This window comes from Pseudophryne corroboree, chromosome 10 (genome assembly GCF_028390025.1).
Source record: "Pseudophryne corroboree isolate aPseCor3 chromosome 10, aPseCor3.hap2, whole genome shotgun sequence".
Lineage (NCBI taxonomy): Eukaryota > Metazoa > Chordata > Amphibia > Anura > Myobatrachidae > Pseudophryne > Pseudophryne corroboree.
In genome coordinates, this window is record NC_086453.1 from 341412782 (window position 1) to 341439034 (window position 26253).

Genomic DNA, 26253 nt, shown 5'->3' on the forward strand with positions numbered 1-26253 from the left:
CACACGCTTATCAAAACAAGTGGCGTTACCGTCTCCTGATACGGCCGCCCTCAAGGAACCAGCTGATAGGAAGCTGGAAAATATCCTAAAAAGTATATACACACATACTGGTATTATACTGCGACCAGCTATCGCCTCAGCCTGGATGTGCAGTGCTGGGGTGGCTTGGTCGGATTCCCTGACTGAAAATATTGATACCCTGGACAGGGACAATATATTATTGACTATAGAGCATTTAAAGGATGCATTTCTATATATGCGAGATGCACAGAGGGATATTTGCACTCTGGCATCAAGAGTAAGTGCGCTGTCCATTTCTGCCAGAAGAGGGTTATGGACGCGACAGTGGTCAGGTGATGCGGATTCCAAACGGCATATGGAAGTATTGCCGTATAAAGGGGAGGAGTTATTTGGGGTCGGTCTATCGGACCTGGTGGCCACGGCAACGGCTGGGAAATCCACCTTTTTACCCCAGGTCACCTCTCAGCAGAAAAAGACACCGTCTTTTCAGGCTCAGTCCTTTCGTCCCCATAAGGGCAAGCGGGCAAAAGGCCACTCATATCTGCCCCGGGGCAGAGGAAGGGGAAAAAGACTGCAGCAGACAGCCTCTTCCCACGAACAGAAGCCCTCCCCCGCTTCTGCCAAGTCCTCAGCATGACGCTGGGGCCTTACAAGCGGACTCAGGCACGGTGGGGGCCCGTCTCAAGAATTTCAGCGCGCAGTGGGCTCACTCGCAAGTGGACCCCTGGATCCTGCAGGTAGTATCTCAGGGGTACAAATTGGAATTCGAGACGTCTCCCCCTCGCCGGTTCCTGAAGTCTGCTTTACCAACGTCTCCCCCCGACAGGGAGGCAGTATTGGAAGCCATTCACAAGCTGTATTCCCAGCAGGTGATAATCAAGGTACCCCTCCTACAACAGGGAAAGGGGTATTATTCCACGCTGTTTGTGGTACCGAAGCCGGACGGCTCGGTGAGACCTATTTTAAATCTGAAATCCTTGAACACTTACATACAAAGGTTCAAATTCAAGATGGAATCACTCAGAGCAGTGATAGCGAACCTGGAAGAAGCTGACTATATGGTGTCTCTGGACATCAAGGATGCTTACCTCCATGTCCCAATTTGCCCTTCTCACCAAGGGTACCTCAGGTTTGTGGTACAGAACTGTCACTATCAGTTTCAGACGCTGCCGTTTGGATTGTCCACGGCACCCCGGGTCTTTACCAAGGTAATGGCCGAAATGATGATTCTTCTTCGAAGAAAAGGCGTCTTAATTATCCCTTACTTGGACGATCTCCTGATAAGGGCAAGGTCCAGAGAACAGTTAGAGGTCGGAGTAGCACTATCTCAAGTAGTACTACGACAGCACGGATGGATTCTAAATATTCCAAAATCGCAGCTGATTCCGACGACACGTCTGCTGTTCCTAGGGATGATTCTGGACACAGTACAGAAAAAGGTGTTTCTCCCGGAGGAGAAAGCCAGGGAGTTATCCGACCTAGTCAGGAACCTCCTAAAACCAGGCCAAGTGTCAGTGCATCAATGCACAAGGGTCCTGGGAAAAATGGTGGCTTCTTACGAAGCGATTCCATTCGGCAGATTCCACGCAAGAACTTTTCAGTGGGATCTGCTGGACAAATGGTCCGGATCGCATCTTCAAATGCATCAGCGGATAACCCTGTCTCCAAGGACAAGGGTGTCTCTCCTGTGGTGGTTACAGAGTGCTCATCTTCTAGAGGGCCGCAGATTCGGCATTCAGGACTGGGTCCTGGTGACCACGGATTGTGAACCGTTGGGAAAAACCAAAGGTGGACATGATGGCGTCCCGCCTCAACAAAAAACTGGACAGATATTGCGCCAGGTCAAGGGACCCTCAGGCAATAGCTGTGGACGCTCTGGTAACACCGTGGGTGTACCAGTCAGTGTATGTGTTCCCTCCTCTGCCTCTCATACCCAAGGTACTGAGAATCATAAGAAGGAGAGGAGTAAGGACTATACTCGTGGCTCCGGATTGGCCAAGAAGGACTTGGTACCCGGAACTTCAAGAGATACTCACGGAAGACCCGTGGCCTCTACCTCTACCTCCAAGAAAGGACCTGCTCCAGCAGGGGCCATGTCTGTTCCAAGACTTACCGCGGCTGCGTTTGACGGCATGGCGGTTGAACGCCGGATCCTGAAGGAAAAAGGCATTCCGGATGAAGTCATCCCTACCCTGATCAAAGCCAGGAAGGATGTAACTGTGCAACATTATCACCGTATTTGGCGTAAATATGTTGCGTGGTGTGAGGCCAGGAAGGCTCCTACAGAGGAATTTCAACTGGGTCGTTTCCTGCATTTCCTGCAAACAGGACTGTCTATGGGCCTAAAATTAGGGTCCATTAAGGTTCAAATTTCGGCCCTCTCAATATTCTTCCAAAAAGAACTAGCTTCAGTTCCTGAAGTTCAGACGTTTGTCAAGGGAGTACTGCATATACAGCCTCCTTTTGTGCCTCCAGTGGCACCTTGGGATCTCAATGTAGTTTTGGGGTTCCTAAAATCACATTGGTTTGAACCACTCACCACTGTGGACTTAAAATATCTCACATGGAAAGTGGTAATGCTGTTAGCCCTGGCTTCAGCCAGGCGTGTTTCAGAATTGGCGGCTTTATCCTATTTAAGCCCTTACCTAATTTTCATACGGACAGGGCAGAATTGAGGACTCGTCCTCAATTTCTCCCTAAGGTGGTTTCAGCATTTCACTTAAACCAGCCTATTGTGGTGCCTGCGGCTACTAGGGACTTGGAGGATTCCAAGTTGCTGGACGTAGTCAGGGCCCTGAAAATATATGTTTCCAGGACGGTTGGAGTCAGAAAATCTGACTCGCTGTTTATCCTGTATGCACCCAACAAGCTGGGTGCTCCTGCTTCTAAGCAGACTATTGCTCGTTGGATTTGTAGTACAATTCAGCTTGCACATTCTGTGGCAGGCCTGCCACAGCCAAAATCTGTAAAAGCCCATTCCACAAGGAAAGTGGGCTCATCTTGGGCGGCTGCCCGAGGGGTCTCGGCTTTACAACTTTGCCAAGCAGCTACTTGGTCAGGGGCAAACACGTTTGCTAAATTCTACAAATTTGATACCCTGGCTGAGGAGGACCTGGAGTTCTCTCATTCGGTGCTGCAGAGTCATCCGCACTCTCCCGCCCGTTTGGGAGCTTTGGTATAATCCTTTCGGAGTCCCCAGCATCCACTAGGACGTCAGAGAAAATAAGAATTTACTTACCGATAATTCTATTTCTCGTAGTCCGTAGTGGATGCTGGGCGCCCATCCCAAGTGCGGATTGTCTGCAATACTTGTACATAATTATTGTTACAAAAATTGGGTTATTATTGTTGTGAGCCATCTTTTCAGAGGCTCCTCTGTTATCATGCTGTTAACTGGGTTCAGATCACAAGTTGTACGGTGTGATTGGTGTGGCTGGTATGAGTCTTACCCGGGATTCAAAATCCTTCCTTATTGTGTACGCTCGTCCGGGCACAGTATCCTAACTGAGGCTTGGAGGAGGGTCATAGGGGGAGGAGCCAGTGCACACCAGGTAGTCCTAAAGCTTTTACTTTTGTGCCCAGTCTACTGCGGAGCCGCTATTCCCCATGGTCCTTTCGGAGTCCCCAGCATCCACTACGGACTATGAGAAATAGAATTATCGGTAAGTAAATTCTTATTTTATCCCTTCTCCAGGCTTAATACATTTGCCCCACTGTGCTTAGGGGGGTCTATACCTCTATGCCAAGGTGCCCCTTATCATACTGGCACCACTTAGTGCATTTAGGTATGTAATGATGTTGGTAATCTCTTGTGTGCTGCAGAAATAATGGGCTACAATCATTAGATTGTAGCTATTCTGGGTCCCCCCACCACACGTTCACCCCTCATGGTCTCATTGTCCCAGGTAGTAGCTATCATGCCTTGCCCACCTGTGAAGATCAGGCTAGCTGGGAGGATGCACAGTCTCCACCTCGGGACTGCATTCAGCACCCCGCCTGCCAGAACAGAGAGCGCCGCCGCTCCCTCCGTGCTGCAGACCAACAGCTCCTGCCCCAGCGAGGACGTATGTCCTCCTTCTGCAGCATCATCGTCCCAGAGACCACTCAGTTGTTGGAGCCAAACAGGATTCCTCCCAGGGCAGAGAACACGGGCGCCACATAAATTAATGCAGGGGTGATTTCCTGCCTCATCTGAGGTTGGAGATATGGGGTTGTCCAGTGTTTGGTGTTGGCTAACAGATAAGAGGAGGTGAATGCACAGACCACTCTTAATCCCCCCTTGTCAAATCAGGAATTGTGCAGAGCATATGGCCCTCTGGAAAGGGGCAGGGTGCATTCTCATGTCTACAAAATTTATAGGGCACCGTGCCCTCCTGAAATAGCCTGCTGGGAACAGTATAAATACACTATATGACAGAGAGATATTCAATAAAATGTAATAATCCCTATTCCTACTATATAATACTGTATATAAAAATGAAACGTATGTTTGTTCTTCAATCACGGCCAAACTTTTGAATCAATTGACTTGACAGTTGACATAAGAATAGTTTAGAGCAGGCTTTTTCAACCAATGTAGTGTGCCGCGACCAGTTGCAGGGTGTGCCGCGGAGTCAGAGCAGCTTCCTGCACCTTCAGAGTGAACTGTTGGCCCGGGGCTCTTCTTAGAGGATCAGTCGTGCTCTGGCCGTGACGTATGCCTTGAAGATACGGCAGTGTGATACCATAGGTCACGACTGCCGCGTCTCACCATCCAGCCAGCCCACCCGCCTGTATACACATCTTCCAGTTCCCGCCTGCATCCACCGCTTTCCTTGCCCACCCACATCCACATCTGCCCGACCGCCCGCTGCTCAGTATTCGCAGCACTCCACTATGAACAACCCCCGCCACTGAGAGACAGGGAGGAGGACAGCTGACAGGAAGGTGCTAATATTTGGGTTTTTTCTTCTCCTGTGGGGAACAATAGGATTTATGTGGGGAGAATAAGGATTTATGGGGGGAGCAATGTGATTGTTTTTTCTGTGTAGGCCAATATATGTGTGGATTTTTTTTTACTATGAGGGCCAATGTGTGTTTTTTGTTTTATTTCTGTGGGGAACTGATGGTGTGCCTTGGCAATTTTAAAATATTGTTCGGTGTGCCGCGAGTAAAAAAAGGTTGAAAATCACTGGTTTAGAGGATGGGTTAGGACATAGGCTATGTGTTTTCCCAGAGCTCCCTCTCAAATTCCCGTTTATTAGGTACTGGCGTTCAAACTCCAACTGGCATGCGTGGCTCAGCACCTGCCACACACAGCACATAATATGGAGATCTGTAGTGCATGTAGTTTGTATCATGGACATACAAAGCTCAAGTACACAGCAAAATCCAAAGTTGCAGTGCCTTCACGTGCGTTAACCCGGGATTTTGCGTGTAGTGTGAAAAGGGTATGTCTGAAATTGCTTTCAACACAACTTCTGAATGGAGTAGCTGCACGTAGTAAAATCCACAATGGCCCTCATTCCGAGTTGTTCGCTCGGTATTTTTCATCGCATCGCAGTGAAAATCCGCTTAGTACGCATGCGCAATGTTCGCACTGCGACTGCGCCAAGTAACTTTACTATGAAGAAAGTATTTTTACTCACGGCTTTTTCTTCGCTCCGGCGATCGTAATGTGATTGACAGGAAATAGGTGTTACTGGGCGGAAACACGGCGTTTCAGGGGCGTGTGGCTGAAAACGCTACCGTTTCCGGAAAAAACGCAGGAGTGGCCGGAGAAACGGTGGGAGTGCCTGGGCGAACGCTGGGTGTGTTTGTGACGTCAACCAGGAACGACAAGCACTGAAATGATCGCACAGGCAGAGTAAGTCTGGAGCTACTCTGAAACTGCTAAGTAGTTAGTAATCGCATTATTGCGAATACATCGGTCGCAATTTTAAGAAGCTAAGATTCACTCCCAGTAGGCGGCGGCTTAGCGTGTGTAACTCTGCTAAATTCGCCTTGCGACCGATCAACTCGGAATGAGGGCCAATGTTTGTAGCGTGTCAGCATCTTCTGTTAGAATGTGTAGTCTGCTACAATAAACATGTTCTGTCTACTGATTGCTGTTAATTATAGTCTGCAGGCTACAGATGGAGATGCGCTCGTCTGAGGCGGCTCCATCGCAAACGAGCACTCCCGGTGTGACTAGGCGATCCATCCACCTAGTCACGCCGGGAGTGCACAGAGACGCTCTCCCATTCAAAGAATAGGAGAGCGTCTCCGTCTGGGCGCGCGCGCCCGCCCGGACAGAGACGCTCTCCCGTTCTAGTGAATGGGGCGCGTCTCCGTCACGCGTGCCCTGTCGGAGACGGAGATGCTGAGTCCTCGGTGCGCCTAGGCACAGACGGAGCCACGACTTACTTCCAGCTGCAGGCAAACACTACTCGCTGTTCACATTCACTTTTGGAGGCAATGGTGTACCAAGTCTAATGTGCATGCACGGCTTGGACCCATCCACGCAGTTCACATAATGAAAAGATCTTTAGTGCTGACAGTCGTGCGACCATTTACACGCGAGCATGCAGCGATGATGCATGCCATAGTGTTCATTCTAGCACCCTGCACCTTTCAAAATCCATGCAGTTCTTCTTTCCTGCCTGGGGTGTCGCTCTCTGCTCTGGTGCTTCTCAGACCACTCTGGTCTGTATCTCAGCACTGAAATACAGACCAGAGTGTGCTGAGAAGCACCAGAGCAGAGAGTGACACCCCAGGCAGGAAAGAGGAACTGCACATGTTTTGAAAGGTACTACATAATAATCAGATAATACGGAGATCTTAGTTGCGTATATCTGCAGATATAGGGTTAAGCCCCCAGGCCGATCGGCAAGGCTTCTCCGTCACTGGGGGTCCCTAATACTAGGTATGGGTCCGGGGTGCAGGACCCCATCATGCCGGCACAGGTCGGCCACCCCAGGTCAGCACACAGGTGAAAATGAACAAGGGTTAATAAGAAGCACAGAAGTGCTATATAAGTGAAGTGTGATTAAAATAATACAAAAATATATACAAAGTGATATGGAAAATCATGAGTGTTAATAAAGTGTTAGGGTGTGCCGACCTGAAGCCGCCCAGCCACACCGACACAGGGGCCACCGCACCCCACACTCACCCCATAAATCATTACATATATGTCTGGGTCTGAATGCCCAGTGTAAGGCCACATGATAATGGCTCCTACAGCATCTGAGAGCCAGCTTACCTGGAGACACCCCTGACCTCTCCAATGGCACTCTGGAGTCAGCAATCCCTCCTAATGCTGACCCATCCATGCCTCTCTAAATACAATGCACAAATATTGGAAAGCTGCTCAATCAGATTGAAATATCACTCAGGTGCTAAAAGGGAGGGGTAATTATGTGTAAGAAAAAACAATTTGTGTTCCCTAGTTAAAAGGGCTATGCCTCAATTGGCATAGTGTTCATTCTAGCACCCTGCACCTTTCAAAACATGTGCAGTTCTTCTTTCCTGCCTGGGGTGTCGCTCTCTGCTCTGGTGCTTCTCAGACCACTCTGATCTGTATCTCAGCACTGAAATACAGACCAGAGTGTGCTGAGAAGCACCAGAGCAGAGAGTGACACCCCAGGCAGGAAAGAGGAACTGCACATGTTTTGAAAGGTGCAGGGTGCTAGAATGAACACTATGCCAATTGAGGCATAGCCCTTTTAACTACTTCAAATCTTCACTGTAAAAAGCTGACCTTCACAACTATTGTCTTTCTCTGACGTCCTAAGTGGATGCTGGGACTCCGTAAGGACCATGGGGAACAGCGGCTCCGCAGGAGACTGGGCACAACTAAAGAAAGCTTTAGGACTACCTGGTGTGCACTGGCTCCTCCCACTATGACCCTCCTCCAGACCTCAGTTAGAATCTTGTGCCCGGCTGAGCTGGATGCACACTAGGGGCTCTCCTGAGCTCCTAGAAAGAAAGTATATTTTAGGGTTTTTTATTTTACAGTGAGATCTGCTGGCAACAGACTCACTGCAGCGAGGGACTAAGGGGAGAAGAAGCGAACCTACCTGACTGGAGATAGTTTGGGCTTCTTAGGCTACTGGACACCATTAGCTCCAGAGGAATCGAACACAGGACCCAACCTCGATCGTTCGGTCCCGGAGCCGCGCCGCCGTCCCCCTTACAGAGCCAGAAGCAAGAAGTGGTCCGGAAAATCGGCGGCAGAAGACCTCGGTCTTCAACAAGGTAGCGCACAGCACTGCAGCTGTGCGCCATTGCTCCTCATGCACACCTCACTCTCCGGTCACTGATGGGTGCAGGGCGCTGGGGGGGGGGGGCGCCCTGAGCAGCAATATAAACACCTTGGCTGGCAGATCATCACAATATATAGTCCCAGGGCTATATATGTGATAAATTACCCCTGCCAGAATTCCTGAAAAAAGCGGGAGAAAAGTCAGCCGAAAAAGGGGCGGGGCTAACTCCCTCAGCACACTGGCGCCATTTTTTCTTCACAGTGCAGCTGGAAGACAGCTCCCCAGGCTCTCCCCTGTAGTTTTCAGGCTCAAAGGGTTAAAAAGAGAGGGGGGGCACTAAATTTAGGCGCAATATGTGTATACAAGCAGCTATTGGGGGAAAAATCACTCAGTTATAGTGTTAATCCCTGCATTATATAGCGCTCTGGTGTGTGCTGGCATACTCTCTCTCTGTCTCCCCAAAGGACTTTGTGGGGTCCTGTCCTCAGTCAGAGCATTCCCTGTGTGTGTGCGGTGTGTCGGTACGGCTGTGTCGACATGTTGGATGAGGAAGGTTACGTGGAGGCGGAGCAGAGGCCGATAAATGGGATGTCGCCCCCTGTGGGGCCGACATCAGAGTGGATGGATAGGTGGAAGGTATTAACCGACAATGTCAACTCCTTACATAAAAGGCTGGATGACGTAACAGCTGTGGGACAGCCGGCTTCTCAGCCCGCGCCTGCCCAGGCGTCTCAAAGGCCATCGGGCTCAAAAAACGCCCGTTACCTCAGATGGCAGACACAGATGTCGACACGGAGTCTGACTCCAGTGTCGACGAGATTGAGACATATACACAATCCACTAGAAACATCCGTTGCATGATCTCTGCAATGAAAAATGTGTTACACATTTCTGACATGAACCCCAAGTACCACATAAAAGGGGTTTTATGTTTGGGGAGAAAAAGTAGCCAGTGTTTTGTTCCCCCATCAGATGAGTGAATGAAGAGTGTAAAGAAGCGTGGGTTCCCCCGATAAGAAACTGGTAATTTCTAAAAAGTTACTGATGGCGTACCCTTTCCCGCCAGAGGATAGGTCACGTTGGGAGATATCCCCTAGGGTGGATAAGGCGCTCACACGTTTGTCAAAAAAGGTGGCACTGCCGTCTTAGGATACAGCCACTTTGAAGGAGCCTGCTGATAAAAAGCAGGAGGCTATCCTGAAGTCTGTATATACACACTCAGGTACTATACTGAGACCTGCAATTGCCTCAGCATGAATAGTGCTGCTGCAGCGTGGTCGGATACCCTGTCAATATTAATACCCTAGACAGAGATAATATTTTGCTAACATAGAGCATATTAAAGACGTCGTCTTATATATGAGGGATGCACAGAGGGATATTTGCCGGCTGGCATCCAGAATTAAGGCAATGTCCATTCTGCCAGGAGGGTATTAGAGACCCGGCAGTGGACAGGTGATGCTGACTTTAAAAGGCACATGGAGATTCTGCCTTATAAGGGTGAGGAATTGTTTGGGGATGGTCTCTGGGACCTCGTATCCACAGCAACAGCTGGGAAGGAAAAATTTTACCTCAGGTTTCCTCACAGCCTAAGAAAGCACCGTATTTTCAGGTACAGTCCTTTCGGCTTCAGAAAAGCAAGCGGGTCAAGGGCGCTTCCTTTCTGCACAGAGACAAGGGAAGAAGGAAAAAGCTGCACCAGACAGCCAGTTCCCAGGATCAAAAATCTTCCCCCGCTTCCTCTGAGTCCACCGCATGACGCTGGGGCTCCACAGGTGGAGACAGGTGCGATGGGGGCGCGTCTCGGGAACTTCAGGGACCAGTGGGCTTGCCCACAGGTGGATCCCTAGGTTATGCAAGTAGTATCACAGGGATACAAGCTGGAGTTCGAGGCAACTCCCCCTCGCCGTTACCTCACATCAGCCTTGCCTGCTGCCCTCGGAGAAAGGGAGGTAGTACTGGCGGCAATTCACAAGCTGTACTTCCAGCAAGGTACCCCTCCTTCAACAAGGCCGGGGTTACTATTCCAAAATGTTTGTGGTACCGAAACCAGACGGTTCGGTGAGACCCATTCTAAAATTAAAATCCTTGAACACTTATATACGAGGGTTCAAGTTCAAAATGGAATCGCTCAGGGCGATTATTGCAAGCCTGGAGAATTTCATGGTATCACTGGACATCAAGGATGCTTACCTGCATGTCCCTATTTACCCTCCTCACCAGGAGTACCTCAAAATTGTGGTACAGGTTTGTCATTACCAATTCCAGACGTTGCCGTTGGTCTGTCCCCGGCACCGAGGGTATTTACCAAGGTAATGGCCGAAATAATTATCCCGTACTTGGACGATCTCCTTATAAAGGCGAGGTCCAGGGAGCAGTTGTTCGTCGGAGTAGCACTATCTCGGGAAGTGCTACAACAGCACGGCTGGATTCTGAATATTCCAAAGTCGCAGCTGGTTCCTACGACGCGTCTACTGTTCCTGGGTATGGTTCTGGACACAGAACAAGAAAAAAGGGTTTCTCCCGGAGGAGAAGTCCAAGGAGTTGTCGTCTCTAGACAGAGACCTCCTAATACAAATACAGGTGTCGGTGCATCAATGCACGCGAGCCCTGGGAAAGATGGTAGCTTCTTACGAAGAAATTCCATTCGGCAGGTTCCATGCAAGGATTTTCCAGTGGGATCTGTTGGACAAGTGGTCCGGGTCGCATCTTCAGATGCATCGGCGGATAACCCTGTCTCCAAGGGCCAGGGTGTCGCTGTTGTGGTGGCTGCGGAGTGCTCATCTTCTAGAGGGCCGCAGATTCGGCATACAGGACTGGGTCCTGGTGACCACGGATGCCAGCCTTCGAGGCTGGGGGGCAGTCACACAGGGAAGAAACTTCCAAGGACTATGGACAAGTCAGGAGACTTCCCTACACATAAATATTCTGGAACTAAGGGCCATTTACAATGCCCTAAGTCAGGCTAGACCCCTGCTTCAACACCGGCCGGTGCTGATCCAGTCAGACAACATCACGGCGGTCGCTCATGTTAACCGACAGGGCGGCACATGAAGCAGGATGGCGATGGCAGAAGCCACAAGGATTCTCCGATGGGCGGAAAATCATGTGTTAGCACTGTCAGCAGTGTTCATTCCCGGAGTGGACAACTGGGAAGCAGACTTTCTCAGCAGACACGACCTCCACCAGGGAGAGTGGGGACTTCATCCAGAAGTCTTCCAAATGATTGTACACCGTTGGGAAAGGCCACAGGTGGACATGAGGGCGTCCCGCCTCAACAAAAAGCTAAAAAGATATTGCGCCAGGTCAAGGGACCCTCAGTCGATAGCTGTGGACGCTCTGGTAACACTGTGGGTGTACCAGTCGGGATATGTGTTCCCTTCTCTGCCTCTCATACCCAGGGTAATGAGAATAATAATAAGGAGAGGAGTAAGAACTATACTCATTGTTCCGGATTGGCCAAGAAGAGCTTGGTACCCAGAACTCCAAGAAATGATCTCAGAGGACCCATGGCCTCTGCCGCTCAGACAGGACCTGCTGCAGCAGGGGGCCTGTCTGTTCCAAGACGTACCGCGGCTGCGTTTGACGGCATGGCGGTTGAACGCCGGATCCTGAAGGAAAAGGGCATTCCGGAGGAAGTTATCCCTACGCTAATTAAAGCTAGGAAAGAAGTGAGCGCAAACCATTATCACCGCATATGGCGGAAATATGTTGCGTGCTGTGAGGCCAGGAAGGCCCCAACGGAGGAATTTCAGCTAGGTCGATTTCTGTACTTCCTACAGTCAGGGGTGACTATGGGCCTAAAATTGGGTTCCATTAAGGTCCAGATTTCGGCTCTATCGATTTTCTTCCAAAATAGAACTAGCTTCACTGCCTGAAGTTCAGACTTTTGTTAAGGGAGTGCTGCATAGTCAGCCCCCGTTTGTGCCTCCAGTGGCACCGTGGGATCTCAACGTGGTGTTGGATTTCCTGAAGTCGCATTGGGTTGAGCCACTTAAATACGTGGAGCTAAAATACCTCACGTGGAAAGAGGTCATGCTGTTGGCCTTGGTGTCGGCCAGGCGTGTATCAGAATTGGCGGATTTATCATGCAAAAGCCCTTATCTGATTTTTTTTATATGGATAGGGCGGAATTGAGGACTCGTTCCCAATTCCTTCCTAAGGTGGTATCAGTGTTTCATGTGAACCAACCTATTGTGGTGCCTGCGGCTACTTGGGACTTGGAGGATTCCAAGTTACTGGACGTAGTCAGGGCCCTGAAAAATATATGTTTCCAGGACGGCTGGAGTCAGGAAAACTGACTCGCTATTTATCCTATATGCACCCAACAAGCTGGGTGCTCCTGCTTCTAAGCAGACTATTGCTCGCTGGATCTGTAGCACGATTCAACTTGCACATTCTGCGGCTGGACTGCCGCACCCTAAATCTGTAAAAGCCCATTCCACGAGGAAAGGGGCTCTTCTTGGGCGGCTGCCCGAGGGGTCTCGGCTTTACAATTTTGCCGAGCTGTTACTTGGTCGGGTTCAAACACTTTTGCAAGAGTCTACAAGTTTGATACCCTGGCTGAGGAGGACCTAGAGTTTGCTCATTCGGTGCTGCAGAGTCATCCGCACTCTCCCGCCCGTTTGGGAGCTTTGGTATAATCCCCATGGTCCTTACGGAGTCCCAGCATCCACTTAGGACGTCAGAGAAAATAGGATTTCCCTGACGTCCTAAGTGGATGCTGGGACTCCGTAAGGACCATGGGGATTATACCAAAGCTCCGAAACGGGCGGGAGAGTGCAGATGACTCTGCAGCACTGACTCCAGTGTCGACGAGGTTGAGACATATACACAATCCACTAGGAACATCCGTTACATGATCTCGGCAATGAAAAATGTGTTACGCATTTCTGACATGAACCCAAGTACCACATAAAAGGGGTTTTATTTTTGGGGAGAAAAAGCAGCCAGTGTTTTGTTCCCCCATCAGATGAATGAATGAAGTGTGTAAAGAAGCGTGGGTTCCCCCGATAACAAACTGGTAATTTCTAAAAAGTTACTGATGGCGTACCCTTTCCCGCCAGAGGATAGGTCACGTTGGGAGATATCCCTTAGGGTGGATAAGGCGCTCACACGTTTGTCAAAAAAGGTGGCACGGCCGTCTTAGGATACGGCCACCTTGAAGGAGCCTGCTGATAAAAAGCAGGAGGCTATCCTGAAGTCTGTATATACACACTCAGGTTATATACTGAGACCTGCAATTGCCTCAGCATAAATAGTGCTGCTGCAGCGTGGTCTGATACCCTGTCAGATAATATTAATACTCTAAGACAGGGATAATATTTTGCTAACATTGAGCATATTAAAGACGTCGTCTTATATATAAAGGATGCACAGAGGGATATTTGCCGGCTGGCATCCAGAATTAATGCAATGTCCATTCTGCCAGGAGGGTATTAGAAACCCGGCAGTGGACAGGTGATGCTGCCTGTAAAAGGCACATGGAGATTCTGCCTTATAAGGGTGAGGAATTGTTTGGGGATGGTCTCTGGGACCTCGTATCCACAGCAACAGCTGGGAAGAAAATTTTTTACCTCAGGTTTCCTCACAGCCTAAGAAAGCACCGTATTTTCAGGTACAGTCCTTTCGGCTTCAGAAAAGCAAGCGGGTCAAAGGCGCTTCCTTTCTGCACAGAGACAAGGGAAGAAGGAAAAAGCTGCACCAGCAGTCAGTTCCCAGGATCAAAAATCTTCCTCCGCTTCCTCTGAGTCCACCGCATGACGCTGGGGCTCCACAGGTGCGGTAGGGGCGCGTCTCGGGAACTTCAGGGACCAGTGGGTTTGCCCACAGGTGGATCCCTAGGTTCTGCAAATAGTATCACAGGGATACAGGCTGGAGTTCGAGGCGACTCACCCTCGCCGTTACCTCACATCAGCCTTGCCTGCTGCCCTCGGAGAAAGGTAGTACTGGCGGCAATTCACAAGCTATACTTCCAGCAGGTGAAATCAAGGTACCCCTCCTTCAACAAGGCCGGGGTTACTATTCCAAAATGTTGTGGTACCGAAACCAGACGGTTCCGTGAGACCCATTCTAAAATTGAAAGCCTTGAACACTTATATACGAAGGTTCAAGTTCAAAATGGAATCGCTCAGGGCGATTATTGCAAGCCTGGAGAATTTCATGGTATCACTGGACATCAAGGATGCTTACCTGCATGTCCCTATTTACCCTCTTCACCAGGAGCACCTCAAAATTGTGGTACAGGATTGTCATTACCAATTCCAGACGTTGCCGTTGGTCTGTCCCCGGCACCGAGGTATTTACCAAGGTAATGGCCGAAATAATTATCCCGTACTTGGACGATCTCCTTATAAAGGCGAGGTCCAGGGAGCAGTTGTTCGTCGGAGTAGCACTATCTCGGGAAGTGCTACAACAGCACGGCTGGATTCTGAATATTCCAAAGTCGCAGCTGGTTTCTAAGACGCGTCTACTGTTCCTGGGTATGGTTCTGGACACAGAACAGGATAAAAAGGGTTTCTCCCGGAGGAGAAGTCCAAGGAGTTGTCGTCTCTAGACAGAGACCTCCTAATACGTATACAGGTGTCGGTGCATCAATGCACGCGAGCCCTGGGAAAGATGGTAGCTTCTTACGAAGAAATTCCATTCGCCAGGTCCCATGCAAGGATTTTCCAGTGGGATCTGTTGGACAAGTGGTCCGGGTTGCATCTTCAGATGCATCGGCGGATAACCCTGTCTCCAAGGGCCAGGGTGTCGCTGTTGTGGTGGCTGCAGAGTGCTCATCTTCTAGGGGGCCGCAGATTCGGCATACAGGACTGGGTCCTGGTGACCACGGATGCCAGCCTTCGAGGCTGGGGGGCAGTCACACAGGGAAGAAACTGCCAAGGACTATGGAAAAGTCAGGAGACTTCCCTACACATAAATATTCTGGAACTAAGGGCCATTTACAATGCCCTAAATCAGGCTAGACCCCTGCTTCAACACCGGCCGGTGCTGATCCAGTCAGACAACATCACGGCGGTCGCTCATGTAAACCGACAGGGCCGCACAAGAAGCAGGATGGCGATGGCAGAAGCCACAAGGATTCTCCGATGGGCGGAAAATCACGTGTTAGCACTGTCAGCAGTGTTCATTCCCGGAGTGGACAACTGAGAAGCAGACTTTCTCAGAAGACACGACCTCCACCCGGGAGAGTGGGGACTTCATCCAGAAGTCTTCCAAATGATTGTACACCGTTGGGAAAGGCCACAGGTGGACATGATGGCGTCCCGCCTCAACTAAAAGTTACAAAGATATTGCGCCAGGTCAAGGACCCTCAGGCGATAGCTGTGGACGCTCTGGTAACACCGTGGGTGTACCAGTCGGTGTATGTGTTCCCTTCTCTGCCTCTCTTACCCAGGGTAATGAGAATAATAAGAAGGAGAGGAGTAAGAACTATACTCATTGTTCCGGGTTGGCCAAGAAGAGCTTGGTAACCAGAACTCCAAGAAATGATCTCAGAGGACCCATGGCCTCTGCCGCTCAGACAGGACCTGCTGCAGCAGGGGGCCTGTCTGTTCCAAGACGTACCGCGGCTGCGTTTGACGGCATGGCGGTTGAACGCCGGATCCTGAAGGAAAAGGGAATTCCGGAGGAAGTTATCCCTACGCTATTTAAAGCTAGGAAAGAAGTGAACGCAAACCATTATCACCGCATATGGCGGAAATATGTTGCGTACTGTGAGGCCAGGAAGGCCCCAAAGGAGAAATTTCAGCTAGGTCGATTTCTGCACTTCCTACAGTCAGAGGTGACTATGGGCCTAAAATTGGGTTCCATTAAGGAACAGGCGTGTATCAGAATTGGCGGCTTTGTCATACAAAAGCCCTTATCTGTATTTTATATGGATAAGGCGGAATTGAGGACTCGTTCCCAATTCCTTCCTAAGGTGGTATCAGTTTTTCATGTGAACCAACCTATTGTGGTGCCTGCAGCTACTTGGAACTTGGAGGATTCCAAGTTACTGGACGTAGTCAGGGCCCTGAAAAGTATATGTTTCCAGGACAGCTGGAGTCAGGAAAACTGACTCGCTATTTCTCCTGTATGCACCCAACAAGCTGGGTGCTCCTGCTTCTAAGCAGACGATTGCTCGCTGGATCTGTAGCACGATTCAACTTGCACATTCTGCGGCTGGACTGCCGCACCCTAAATCTGTAAAAGCCCATTCCACGAGGAAAGTGGGCTCTTCTTGGGCGGCTGCCCGAGGGGTCTCGGCTTTACAACTTTGCCGAGCTGTTACTTGGTCGGGTTAAAACATTTTTGTAAGAGTCTACAAGTTTGATACCCTGGCTGAGGAGGACCTAGAGTTTGCTCATTCTGTGCTGCAGAGTCATCCGCACTCTCCCGCCCGTTTGGGAGCTTTGGTATAATCCCCATGGTCCTTACGGAGTCCCAGCATCCACTTAGGACGTCAGAGAAAATAAGATTTTACTCACCGGTAAATCTATTTCTCGTAGTCCGTAGTGGATGCTGGGCGCCCATCCCAAGTGCGGATTGTCTGCAATACTTGTTTATAGTTATTGCCTAACTAAAGGGTTATTGTTGAGCCATCTGTTGAGAGGCTCAGTTATATTTCATACTGTTAACTGGGTATAGTATCACGAGTTATACGGTGTGATTGGTGTGGCTGGTATGAGTCTTACCCGGGATTCAAAATCCTTCCTTATTGTGTCAGCTCTTCCGGGCACAGTATCCTAACTGAGGTCTGGAGGAGGGTCTTAGTGGGAGGAGCCAGTGCACACCAGGTAGTCCTAAAGCTTTCTTTAGTTGTGCCCAGTCTCCTGCGGAGCCGCTGTTCCCCATGGTCCTTACGGAGTCCCAGCATCCACTACGGACTACGAGAAATAAATTTACCGGTGAGTAAAATCTTATTTTCTTCTTCAGAATATTACTTTAAACATCTAAACGTCACTCCGATGTTCACATAGAAAATCTCCTTTCAGTTTCATTCTAATGGCGTTTGGTCACAAACTTTTCCGCTCGATGTCTGGTACTGTAGCTAGGTAATAGTGTTCATTCTAGCACCCTGCACCTTTCAAAATCCGTGCAGATCCTCTTTCCTGCCTGGGGTGTCGCTCTCTGCTGTGGTGCTTCTCCGCACACTCTGATCTGTTACTCAGTGCTGTGATACAGACCTGTGTGTGCTGAGAAGCACCAGAGCAGAGAGCGACACCTCAGGCAGGAAAGAGGAACTGCACAGGATTTGAAAGGTACAGGGTGCTAGAATGAACACTAGTTAATATATAAGTAGCATACTTTTAATTAAAAGTAAAGCTTTGATAATTAAATAATGGAAAAATTAAGTAAAAATCACATTATACTGTAGTGGCATTAGCAGTTATATAAATAAATGTCAGTAATCCATGAAGTATAGAGGACGTATACACAGTAGGGTATTAGTGTGGTTATCCATGTTTTGCCTCTCTAGCTGATGTATACATGCTGTTACTTTTATTATCTGCCTATGGTATTTATTCCCATTCCAGGTGGCACCATGGAAGGCATAAAGAATGAGGCAACATGCTCAAAAGACAAGAGATGGAAATTCCTAGTTGTTGGAGTACTACTTACATGGCTAATTCTGGCCCACCTCCTGGTGAATATCTGGCTGCTTCTCCTCTTCTCTGGATTCATGGCGGCATTGGGAGCCTGGTTGGGGCCACAGTTTATACTTGGAAGTGCAACGCCTATTCACCTAGAGAGGTTTATCTCCCTAGATGTAAACAACCAGTCTGCAGACGCGGAGAGGCAACTAGACAAAGAAATTGGACTAACTGTACAGAAGATCGTCCAGGACTTTGTATCCTCTTGGTACCGCAGGTTGAGCCATGAAACTGCGTTTGAAGATGAGGTCAGAGGAGTGATGTGGGATTTGGCCATGGAACTCAAGAAGAGATTGATCTGCACCGATCGGGAAGAGTTGACACGACAGTTACTGATTTTGGCCGGTTGTCATCTTCAGTGCTACAAGTGGGCCAATGCACGTGTTGAAGGCATCCACAACCCGTCTGAGAGAGAACTGCTATTGTGGGAGGCTTACCAAGAACTTAGTCCTGCTCACCAAGCTTTGAGTAGCCCAGTAGAAGAAGTGAACCATGCACGATGGTTGGTGGAACTTTTGTTGACTGAGCTAGTCCCAAAACCGCATTTGGAAACCCGCACTGGGAGACATTTAGTTGTGGAACTCATCGCATGCAATGTTGTGTTACCACTGGTTGGACGTATGTCAGAACCAGACTGGATCAACATAGTCTTGACCAACGTGTTTTCCAAGACGCCACTGAAAGTGGAAGAAGTGAAATATGACACCCCTGTTCCGCCAGCAGTTCCAAAATCCCTTCCTTTGGGGTTAGGACAAGAACCAAATCCTCAGCTTGTCCTGCCTTCACCCATACCGTCTAACACCTCCAGCTATGAGGTGATTGATAGCAGTGATGTAGAGCATGACAGTGAGGTGAGAGCGAGAGACCCACTGGATGCTATTGATGAGTTAGGGTCTTGCAAGGATAAGCTGGACATTTTCTCAGTGCATTATTTGCAGCCACCAAAACCCACCAGCCCTTTCTTTCTCTGTGAGGAATCTGAGCTGGAATCTCCTCTGTCTGATCTGGGACGGGAATTGGACCCCCCACTGAACTTATCTGAAGACCTGCTCTCTGACTGCTGCTTGGACGCGTTGACCCCAGCTGAGAGCCCCGTTGTCCCCATACACGATGAAAGTATAGGGACCTTGTCAGAAGATGGGTGTATGTCTCTCCATGGTGGAACGCCTTCCCGCCCAGAAATTCTCATTGAGTCTACAGAACTCACTTCAGAATTTACAACCACTCCACCAAATGACAAAGAGGGTTTGAGTCCAATTGACGTGTCCTCCATAATCACTTCTTCACCAACAGCCCCTATTCATCCTTTCAGCTTTGTGCCCCTCAGCAGCCCAGACGGACCTGTGCTTATTGAGAACCTCCGCATCACGGGTACTATCACTGCCCGCGAGCATAGTGGGACAGGATCTCACCCGTACACACTCTATACTATAAAGGTAATGACATCGTCTTATTGTGGTGTTTCTGTCATAGGCAAGGCTTTGTTGTAGTACTTCTGCAGATTGCCTTGAATACGTTGTGTTTTACAAATTGCCTGGAATATGTTAACAGCAATTATTTGCATTCATCCTTGACGTGTCCTTACATGACTTATATTTACCCTTTCTCACATTCCGTTATAAACATCTGCTTTCTAGTTTCTGTTCCATCCACTTTTGTAGACACTGATAATCTAGGAGTGTGAAGGGCGTTGTGTAAGTAGACACTCATTGCAAAGCTCAGAACTTGTTTGCAGTCTGCCTCCTCCCCTCTACAATACTCATTCAGTTAGAAGGGCTACGATCAGAAATTGTGGGCCCTTTGACTGATAAAATAGTCAGCCCCCCCCCCTCCCCCTGAACGGCAGGGCTCCTGGGTGTTCCATCTCCAAACCAGAAATCTACCAAGGAACTGCAGCACCCTAAGTAGGCACATGAGCCAGTGGGTGGTACGGTGGGCAGTGTGTGTCCCTACTGTCAGGAAAGGAGAGGGAGGGTGGGGCATTCAGTGTATGTTCCTGTGGCCAGGGATGGTGGGCTGGGGACTATATGTCCCTGGGCCTGGATGTAATGTAGTTATATGGGGCCAGGGGGTAGGGTGGGTACAGTATTTCTCTAACGTCCTAGTGGATGCTGGGGACTCCGTCAGGACCATGGGGAATAGCGGCTCCGCAGGAGACAGGGCACAAAAGTAAAAGCTTTAGGATCAGGTGGTGTGCACTGGCTCCTCCCCCCATGACCCTCCTCCAAGCCTCAGTTAGATTTTTGTGCCCGGCCGAGAAGGGTGCAATCTAGGTGGCTCTCCTAAAGAGCTGCTTAGAGTAAAAGTTTTGTTAGGTTTTTTATTTTCAGTGAGTCCTGCTGGCAACAGGCTCACTGCATCGAGGGACTTAGGGGAGAGAAGTGAACTCACCTGCGTGCAGGATGGATTGGCTTCTTAGGCTACTGGACACCATTAGCTCCAGAGGGAGTCGGAACACAGGTCTCACCCTGGGGTTCGTCCCGGAGCCGCGCCGCCGACCCCCTTGCAGATGCCGAAAAGTGAAGAGGTCCAGAAACCGGCGGCAGAAGACTTTTCAGTCTTCATAAGGTAGCGCACAGCACTGCAGCTGTGCGCCATTGTTGTCAGCACACTTCATAACAGCGGTCACTGAGGGTGCAGGGTGCTGGGGGGGGCGCCCTGGGCAGCAATGATAGTACCTTATTCTGGCTAAAAATACATCACATATAGCCCCTGGGGGCTATATGGATGTATTTAACCCCTGCCAGGTCTCAGAAAAACGGGAGAAGAAGCCCACCGAAAAGGGGGCGGGGCCTATTCTCCTCAGCACACAGCGCCATTTTCCCTCACAGAAATGCTGGTGGGAAGGCTCCCAGGCTCTCCCCTGCACTGCACTACAGAAACAGGGTTAAAACAGAGAGGGGGGGCACTGATTTGGCGATATGACTACATATATTAAAATGCTATAAGGGAAAAGCACTTATATAAAGGTTGTCCCTGTATAATTATAGCGTTTTTGGTGTGTGCTGGCAAACTCTCCCTCTGTCTCCCCAAAGGGCTAGTAGGTCCTGTCCTCTATCAGAGCATTCCCTGTGTGTGTGCTGTGTGTCGGTACGTGTGTGTCGACATGTATGAGGACGATGTTGGGAGGCGGAGCAAATTGCCTGTAATGGTGATGTCACTCTCTAGGGAGTCGACACCGGAATAGATGGCTTATTTAAGGAATTACGTGATAATGTCAACACGCTGCAAGTCGGTTGACGACATGAGACGGCCGGCAAACATATTAGTATCTGTCCAGGCGTCTAAAACACCGTCAGGGACGTTATAATGCCCATTTTACCTCAGTCGGTCGACACAGACACAGACACGGACACTGACTCAAGTGTCGACGGTGAAGAAACAAACGTATTTTCCTTTAGGGCCACACGTTACTTGTTAAGGGCAATGAAGGAGGTGTTACATATTTCTGATACTACAAGTACCACAAAAAAGGGTATTATGTGGGGTGTGGAAAAACTACCTATAGTTTTTCCTGAATCAGATAAATTAAATGAAGTGTGTGATGAGGCGCGGGGTTCCCCCGATAGAAAATTATTGGCGGTATACCCTTTCCCGCCAGAAGTTAGGGCGCGTTGGGAAACACCCCTTAGGGTGGATAAGGCGCTCACACGCTTATCAAAACAAGTGGCGGTACCGTCTCCAGATACAGCCGCCCTCAAGGAGCCAGCTGATAGGAGGCTGGAAAATATCCTAAAAAGTATATACACACATACTGGTGTTATACTGCGACCAGCAATCGCCTCAGCCTGGATGTGCAGCGCGGGGGTGGCTTGGTCGGATTCCCTGACTGAAAATATTGATACCCTTGACAGGGACAGTATTTTATTTACTATAGAGCATTTAAAGAATGCATTTCTATATATGCGAGATGCACAGAGGGATATTTGCACTCTGGCATCAAGAGTAAGTGCGATGTCCATATCTGCCAAAAGATGTTTATGGACACGACAGTGGTCAGGTGATGCAGATTCCAAACGGCACAAAGATGTATTGCCGTATAAAGGGGAGGAGTTATTTGGGGGTCGGTCCATCGGACCTGGTGGCCACGGCAACTGCTGGGAAATCCACCGTTTTTACCCTAAGTCACATCTATGCAGAAAAAGACACCGTCTTTTCAGCCTCAGTCCTTTCGTCCCCATAAGCATATCTGCCCAGGGATAGAGGAAAGGGAAGAAGACTGCAGCAGGCAGCCCATTCCCAGGAACAGAAGCCTTCCACCGCTTCTGCCAAGTTCTCAGCATGACGCTGGGGCCGTACAGGACCCCTGGATCCTACAAGTAGTATCCCAGGGGTACAGATTGGAAAGTCGAGACGTTTCCCCTCGCAGGTTCCTGAAGTCTGCTTTACCAACGTCTCCCTCCGACAGGGAGGCAGTATTGGAAACAATTCACAAGCTGTATTCCCAGCAGGTGATAATCAAAGTACCCCTCCTACAACAAGGAAAGGGGTATTATTCCACACTATATTGTGGTACTGAAACCAGAAGGCTCGGTGAGACCTATTCTAAATCTGAAATATTTGAACACTTACAAAGGTTCAAATCAAGATGGAGTCACTCAGAGCAGTGATAGCGAACCAGGAAGAAGGGGACTATATGGTGTCCCGGGACATCAGGGATGCTTACCTCCATGTCCCAATTTGCCCTTCTCACCAAGGGTATCTCAGGTTCGTGGTACAGAACTGTCACTATCAGTTTCAGACGCTGCCGTTTGGATTGTCCACGGCACTCCGGGTCTTTACCAAGGTAATGCCCGAAATGATGATTCTTCTTCGAAGAAAATGGACGACCTCCTGATAAGAGCAAGGTCCAGAGAACAGTTGGAGGTCGGAGTAGCACTATCTCAAGTAGTTCTACGACAGCACGGGTGGATTCTAAATATTCCAAAACCGCAGTTGTTTCCGACGACACGTCTGCTGTTCCTAGGGACTGGACACAGTCCAGAAAAAGGTGTTTCTCCCGGAGGAGAAAGCCAGGGAGTTATCCGAGCTAGTCAGGAACCTCCTAAAACCAGGAAAAGTGTCAGTGCATCATTGCACAAGAGTCCTGGGAAAAATGGTGGCTTATTACGAAGCGATTCCATTCGGCAGATTCCACGCAAGAACTTTTCAGTGGGATCTGCTGGACAAATGGTCCGGATCGCATCTTCAGATGCATCAGCGGATAACCCTATCTCCAAGGACAAGGGTGTCTCTCCTGTGGTGGTTACAGAGTGCTCATCTTCTAGAGGGCCGCAGATTCGGCATTCAGGATTGGATGCTGGTGACCACGGAGGCCAGCCTGAGAGGCTGGGGAGCAGTCACACAGGGAAAAAATTTCCAGGGAGTGTGATTAAGTCTGGAGACTTTTCTCCACATAAATATACTGGAGCTAAGGGCAATTTATAATGCTCTAAGCTTAGCAAGACCTCTGCTTCAAGGTCAGCCGGTATTGATCCAGTGGGACAACATCACGGCAGTCGCCCACGTAAACAGACAGGGCGGCACAAGAAGCAGGAGGGCAATGGCAAAAACTGCAAGGATTCTTCGCTGGGCGGAAAATCATGTGATAGCACTGTCAGCAGTGTTCATTCCGGGAGTGGACAACTGGGAAGCAGACTTCCTCAGCAGGCACGACCTCCACCCGGGAGAGTGGGGACTTCATCGGGAAGTTTTCCACATGATTGTGAACCGTTGGGAAAGACCAAAGGTGTACATGATGGCGTCCCGCCTGAACAAAAAACTGGACAGGTATTGCGCCAGGTCAAGAGACTTTCAGGCAATAGCTGTGGACGTTCTGGTAACACCGTGGGCGTACCAGTCGGTGTATGTGTTCCCTCCTCTGCTTCTCATACCCAAGGTATTGAGAATTATAAGACGTAGAGGAGTAAGAACTATACTCGTGGCTCCGGATTGGCCAAGAAGGACTTGGTACCCGGAACTTCAAGAGATACTCACAGAGGACTCATGACCTCTGCCGCTAAGAAGGGACTTGCTTCAGCACGTACCATGTCTGTTCCAAGACTTACCGCGACTGCGTTTGACGGCATGGCGGTTGAACGCCGGATCCTAAGGGAAAAAGGCATTCCGGAAGAGGTCATTCCTACCCTGGTCAAAGCCAGGAAGGACGTGACCGCACAACATTATCACCACATGTGGCGAAAATATGTTGCGTGGTGTGAGGCCAGGAAGGCTCCACGAAGAAATTTCAACTCGGTCGATTCCTGCATTTCCTGCAAACAGGAGTGTCTATGGGCCTCAGATTGGGGTCCATTAAGGTTCAAATTTCGGCCCTGTCGATTTTCTTCCAGAAAGAATTGGCTTCAGTTCCTGAAGTCCAGAAGTTTGTCAAGGGAGTACTGCATATACAACCCCCTTTTGTGCCTCCAGTGGCACTGTGGGATCTCAACGTAGTTCTGGGATTCCTCAAATCACATTGGTTTAAACCGCTCAAATCTGTGGATTTGAAATATCTCACATGGAAAGTGACCATGATGTTGGCCCTGGCCTCGGCCAGGCGAGTGTCAGAATTGGCGGCTTTGTCTCACAAAAGCCCATATCTGATTGTCCATTCGGACAGGGCAGAGCTGCGGACTCGTCCCCAGTTTCTCCCTAAGGTGGTGTCAGCGTTTCACCTGAACCAGCTTATTGTGGTACCTGCGGCTACTAGGGACTTGGAGGACTCCAAGTTGCTAGATGTTGTCAGGGCCCTGAAAATATCGGTTTCCAGGACGGCTGGAGTCAGGAGAACTGACTTGCTGTTATCCTGTATGCACCCAACAAACTGGGTGCTCTTGCTTCTAAGCAGACGATTGCTAGTTGGATGTGTAGTACAATTCAGCTTGCACATTCTGTGGCAGGCCTGCCACAGCCAAAATATGTAAATGCCCATTCCACAAGGAAGGTGGGCTCATCCTGGGCGGCTGCCCGAGGGGTCTCGGCATTACAACTCTGCCGAGCAGCTACGTGGTCGGGGGGAGAACACGTTTGTAAAATTCTACAAATTTGATACCCTGGCTAAAGAGGACCTGGAGTTCTCTCATTCGGTGCTGCAGAGTCATCCGCACTCTCCCGCCCGTTTGGGAGCTTTGGTATAATCCCCATGGTCCTGACGGAGTCCCCAGCATCCACTAGGACGTTAGAGAAAATAAGATTTTACTTACCGATAAATCTATTTCTCGTAGTCCGTAGTGGATGCTGGGCGCCCATCCCAAGTGCGGATTGTCTGCAATACTTGTACATAGTTATTGGTACAAAAATCGGGTTATTATTGTTGTGAGCCATCTTTTCAGAGGCTCCGCTGTTATCATGCTGTTAACTGGGTTCAGATCACAGGTTGTACAGTGTGATTGGTGTGGCTGGTATGAGTCTTACCCGGGATTCAAAATCCTTCCTTATTGTGTACGCTCGTCCGGGCACAGTATCCTAACTGAGGCTTGGAGGAGGGTCATGGGGGGAGGAGCCAGTGCACACCACCTGATCCTAAAGCTTTTACTTTTGTGCCCTGTCTCCTGCGGAGCCGCTATTCCCCATGGTCCTGACGGAGTCCCCAGCATCCACTACGGACTACGAGAAATAGATTTATCGGTAAGTAAAATCTTATTTTTATGCCTCTGAGTCCGGGGGGGCTGGAGTGAGTGTGTAGTGTGTGTCTCTGGGGCTTGGGGCGTTGAGGGGTATGTTTTTGGAGGCTGGGGGTTGGGTTACATTCAGGGGTGGGTATTGTATGTCCCAGGGGGTAGGGCTGGTTAAGCAAAGTAGCAACAATCAATATAAATAAATCAAAATACTGTTTCCAGTACAAACTCTGAGAATTGTAAAGAAATTGAAGCGCTTAAATGAATTTACATCTTGTGGGTTGTCTAGAATAAAATAAACACATTTAAAAATTAAAACCAGCAGCGCGCACAAAATGAAAACCGCACAACACAAATATGTTTACATTCACTACAGTGAATAAATGTTGGGGCCTCACGGCCACTGACCAGGCGTATGAGGGTGACGCTGCAGCTCTCCCTACCATTCCAATTTAATCACAGATGACGCCGGGACCCGGAGGGTGCATATCGCGAACAGCTCACGGCACCTGGAAGTGCTCGCAAGCTGGGGCAGATGACCACTCGCGGTTTGTGGGCACTGTTCTGCTGCTGCTGGGATGCTGGAAGCAGCAGATCGGTTATAGTTTTTATGTGTTAGTTTTTTCATTTATTTTTTTATTTTTGCAGAAAATGCGTCTTATCCACTTCTCTGTGAATAAGACGCACAAGCAGATGTTTAAAATGTGATGCTCCATTCCCATATTCTGTGTGTGTCTGCAGCTGCATCTGCATAAGAAATTCTACGCTATAGTG

The 26253-nt window shown here is 49.4% G+C and overlaps 1 protein-coding gene across 4 annotated transcripts in view; it reads left to right on the forward strand.

Moving 5' to 3' along the window:
- Window positions 1-26253, forward strand: part of SNX19 (sorting nexin 19) — a 125806-nt gene that overhangs the window by 21051 nt on the left and 78502 nt on the right. For all 4 annotated transcript variants that reach the window (XM_063943626.1, XM_063943627.1, XM_063943628.1 and 1 more), the window contains one exon: window positions 17768-19320. In XM_063943626.1, coding sequence (XP_063799696.1) covers window positions 17776-19320 — 1545 coding nt within the window. In that variant the 5' untranslated portion in view covers window positions 17768-17775. The remainder of the gene's footprint in view (window positions 1-17767; window positions 19321-26253) is intronic.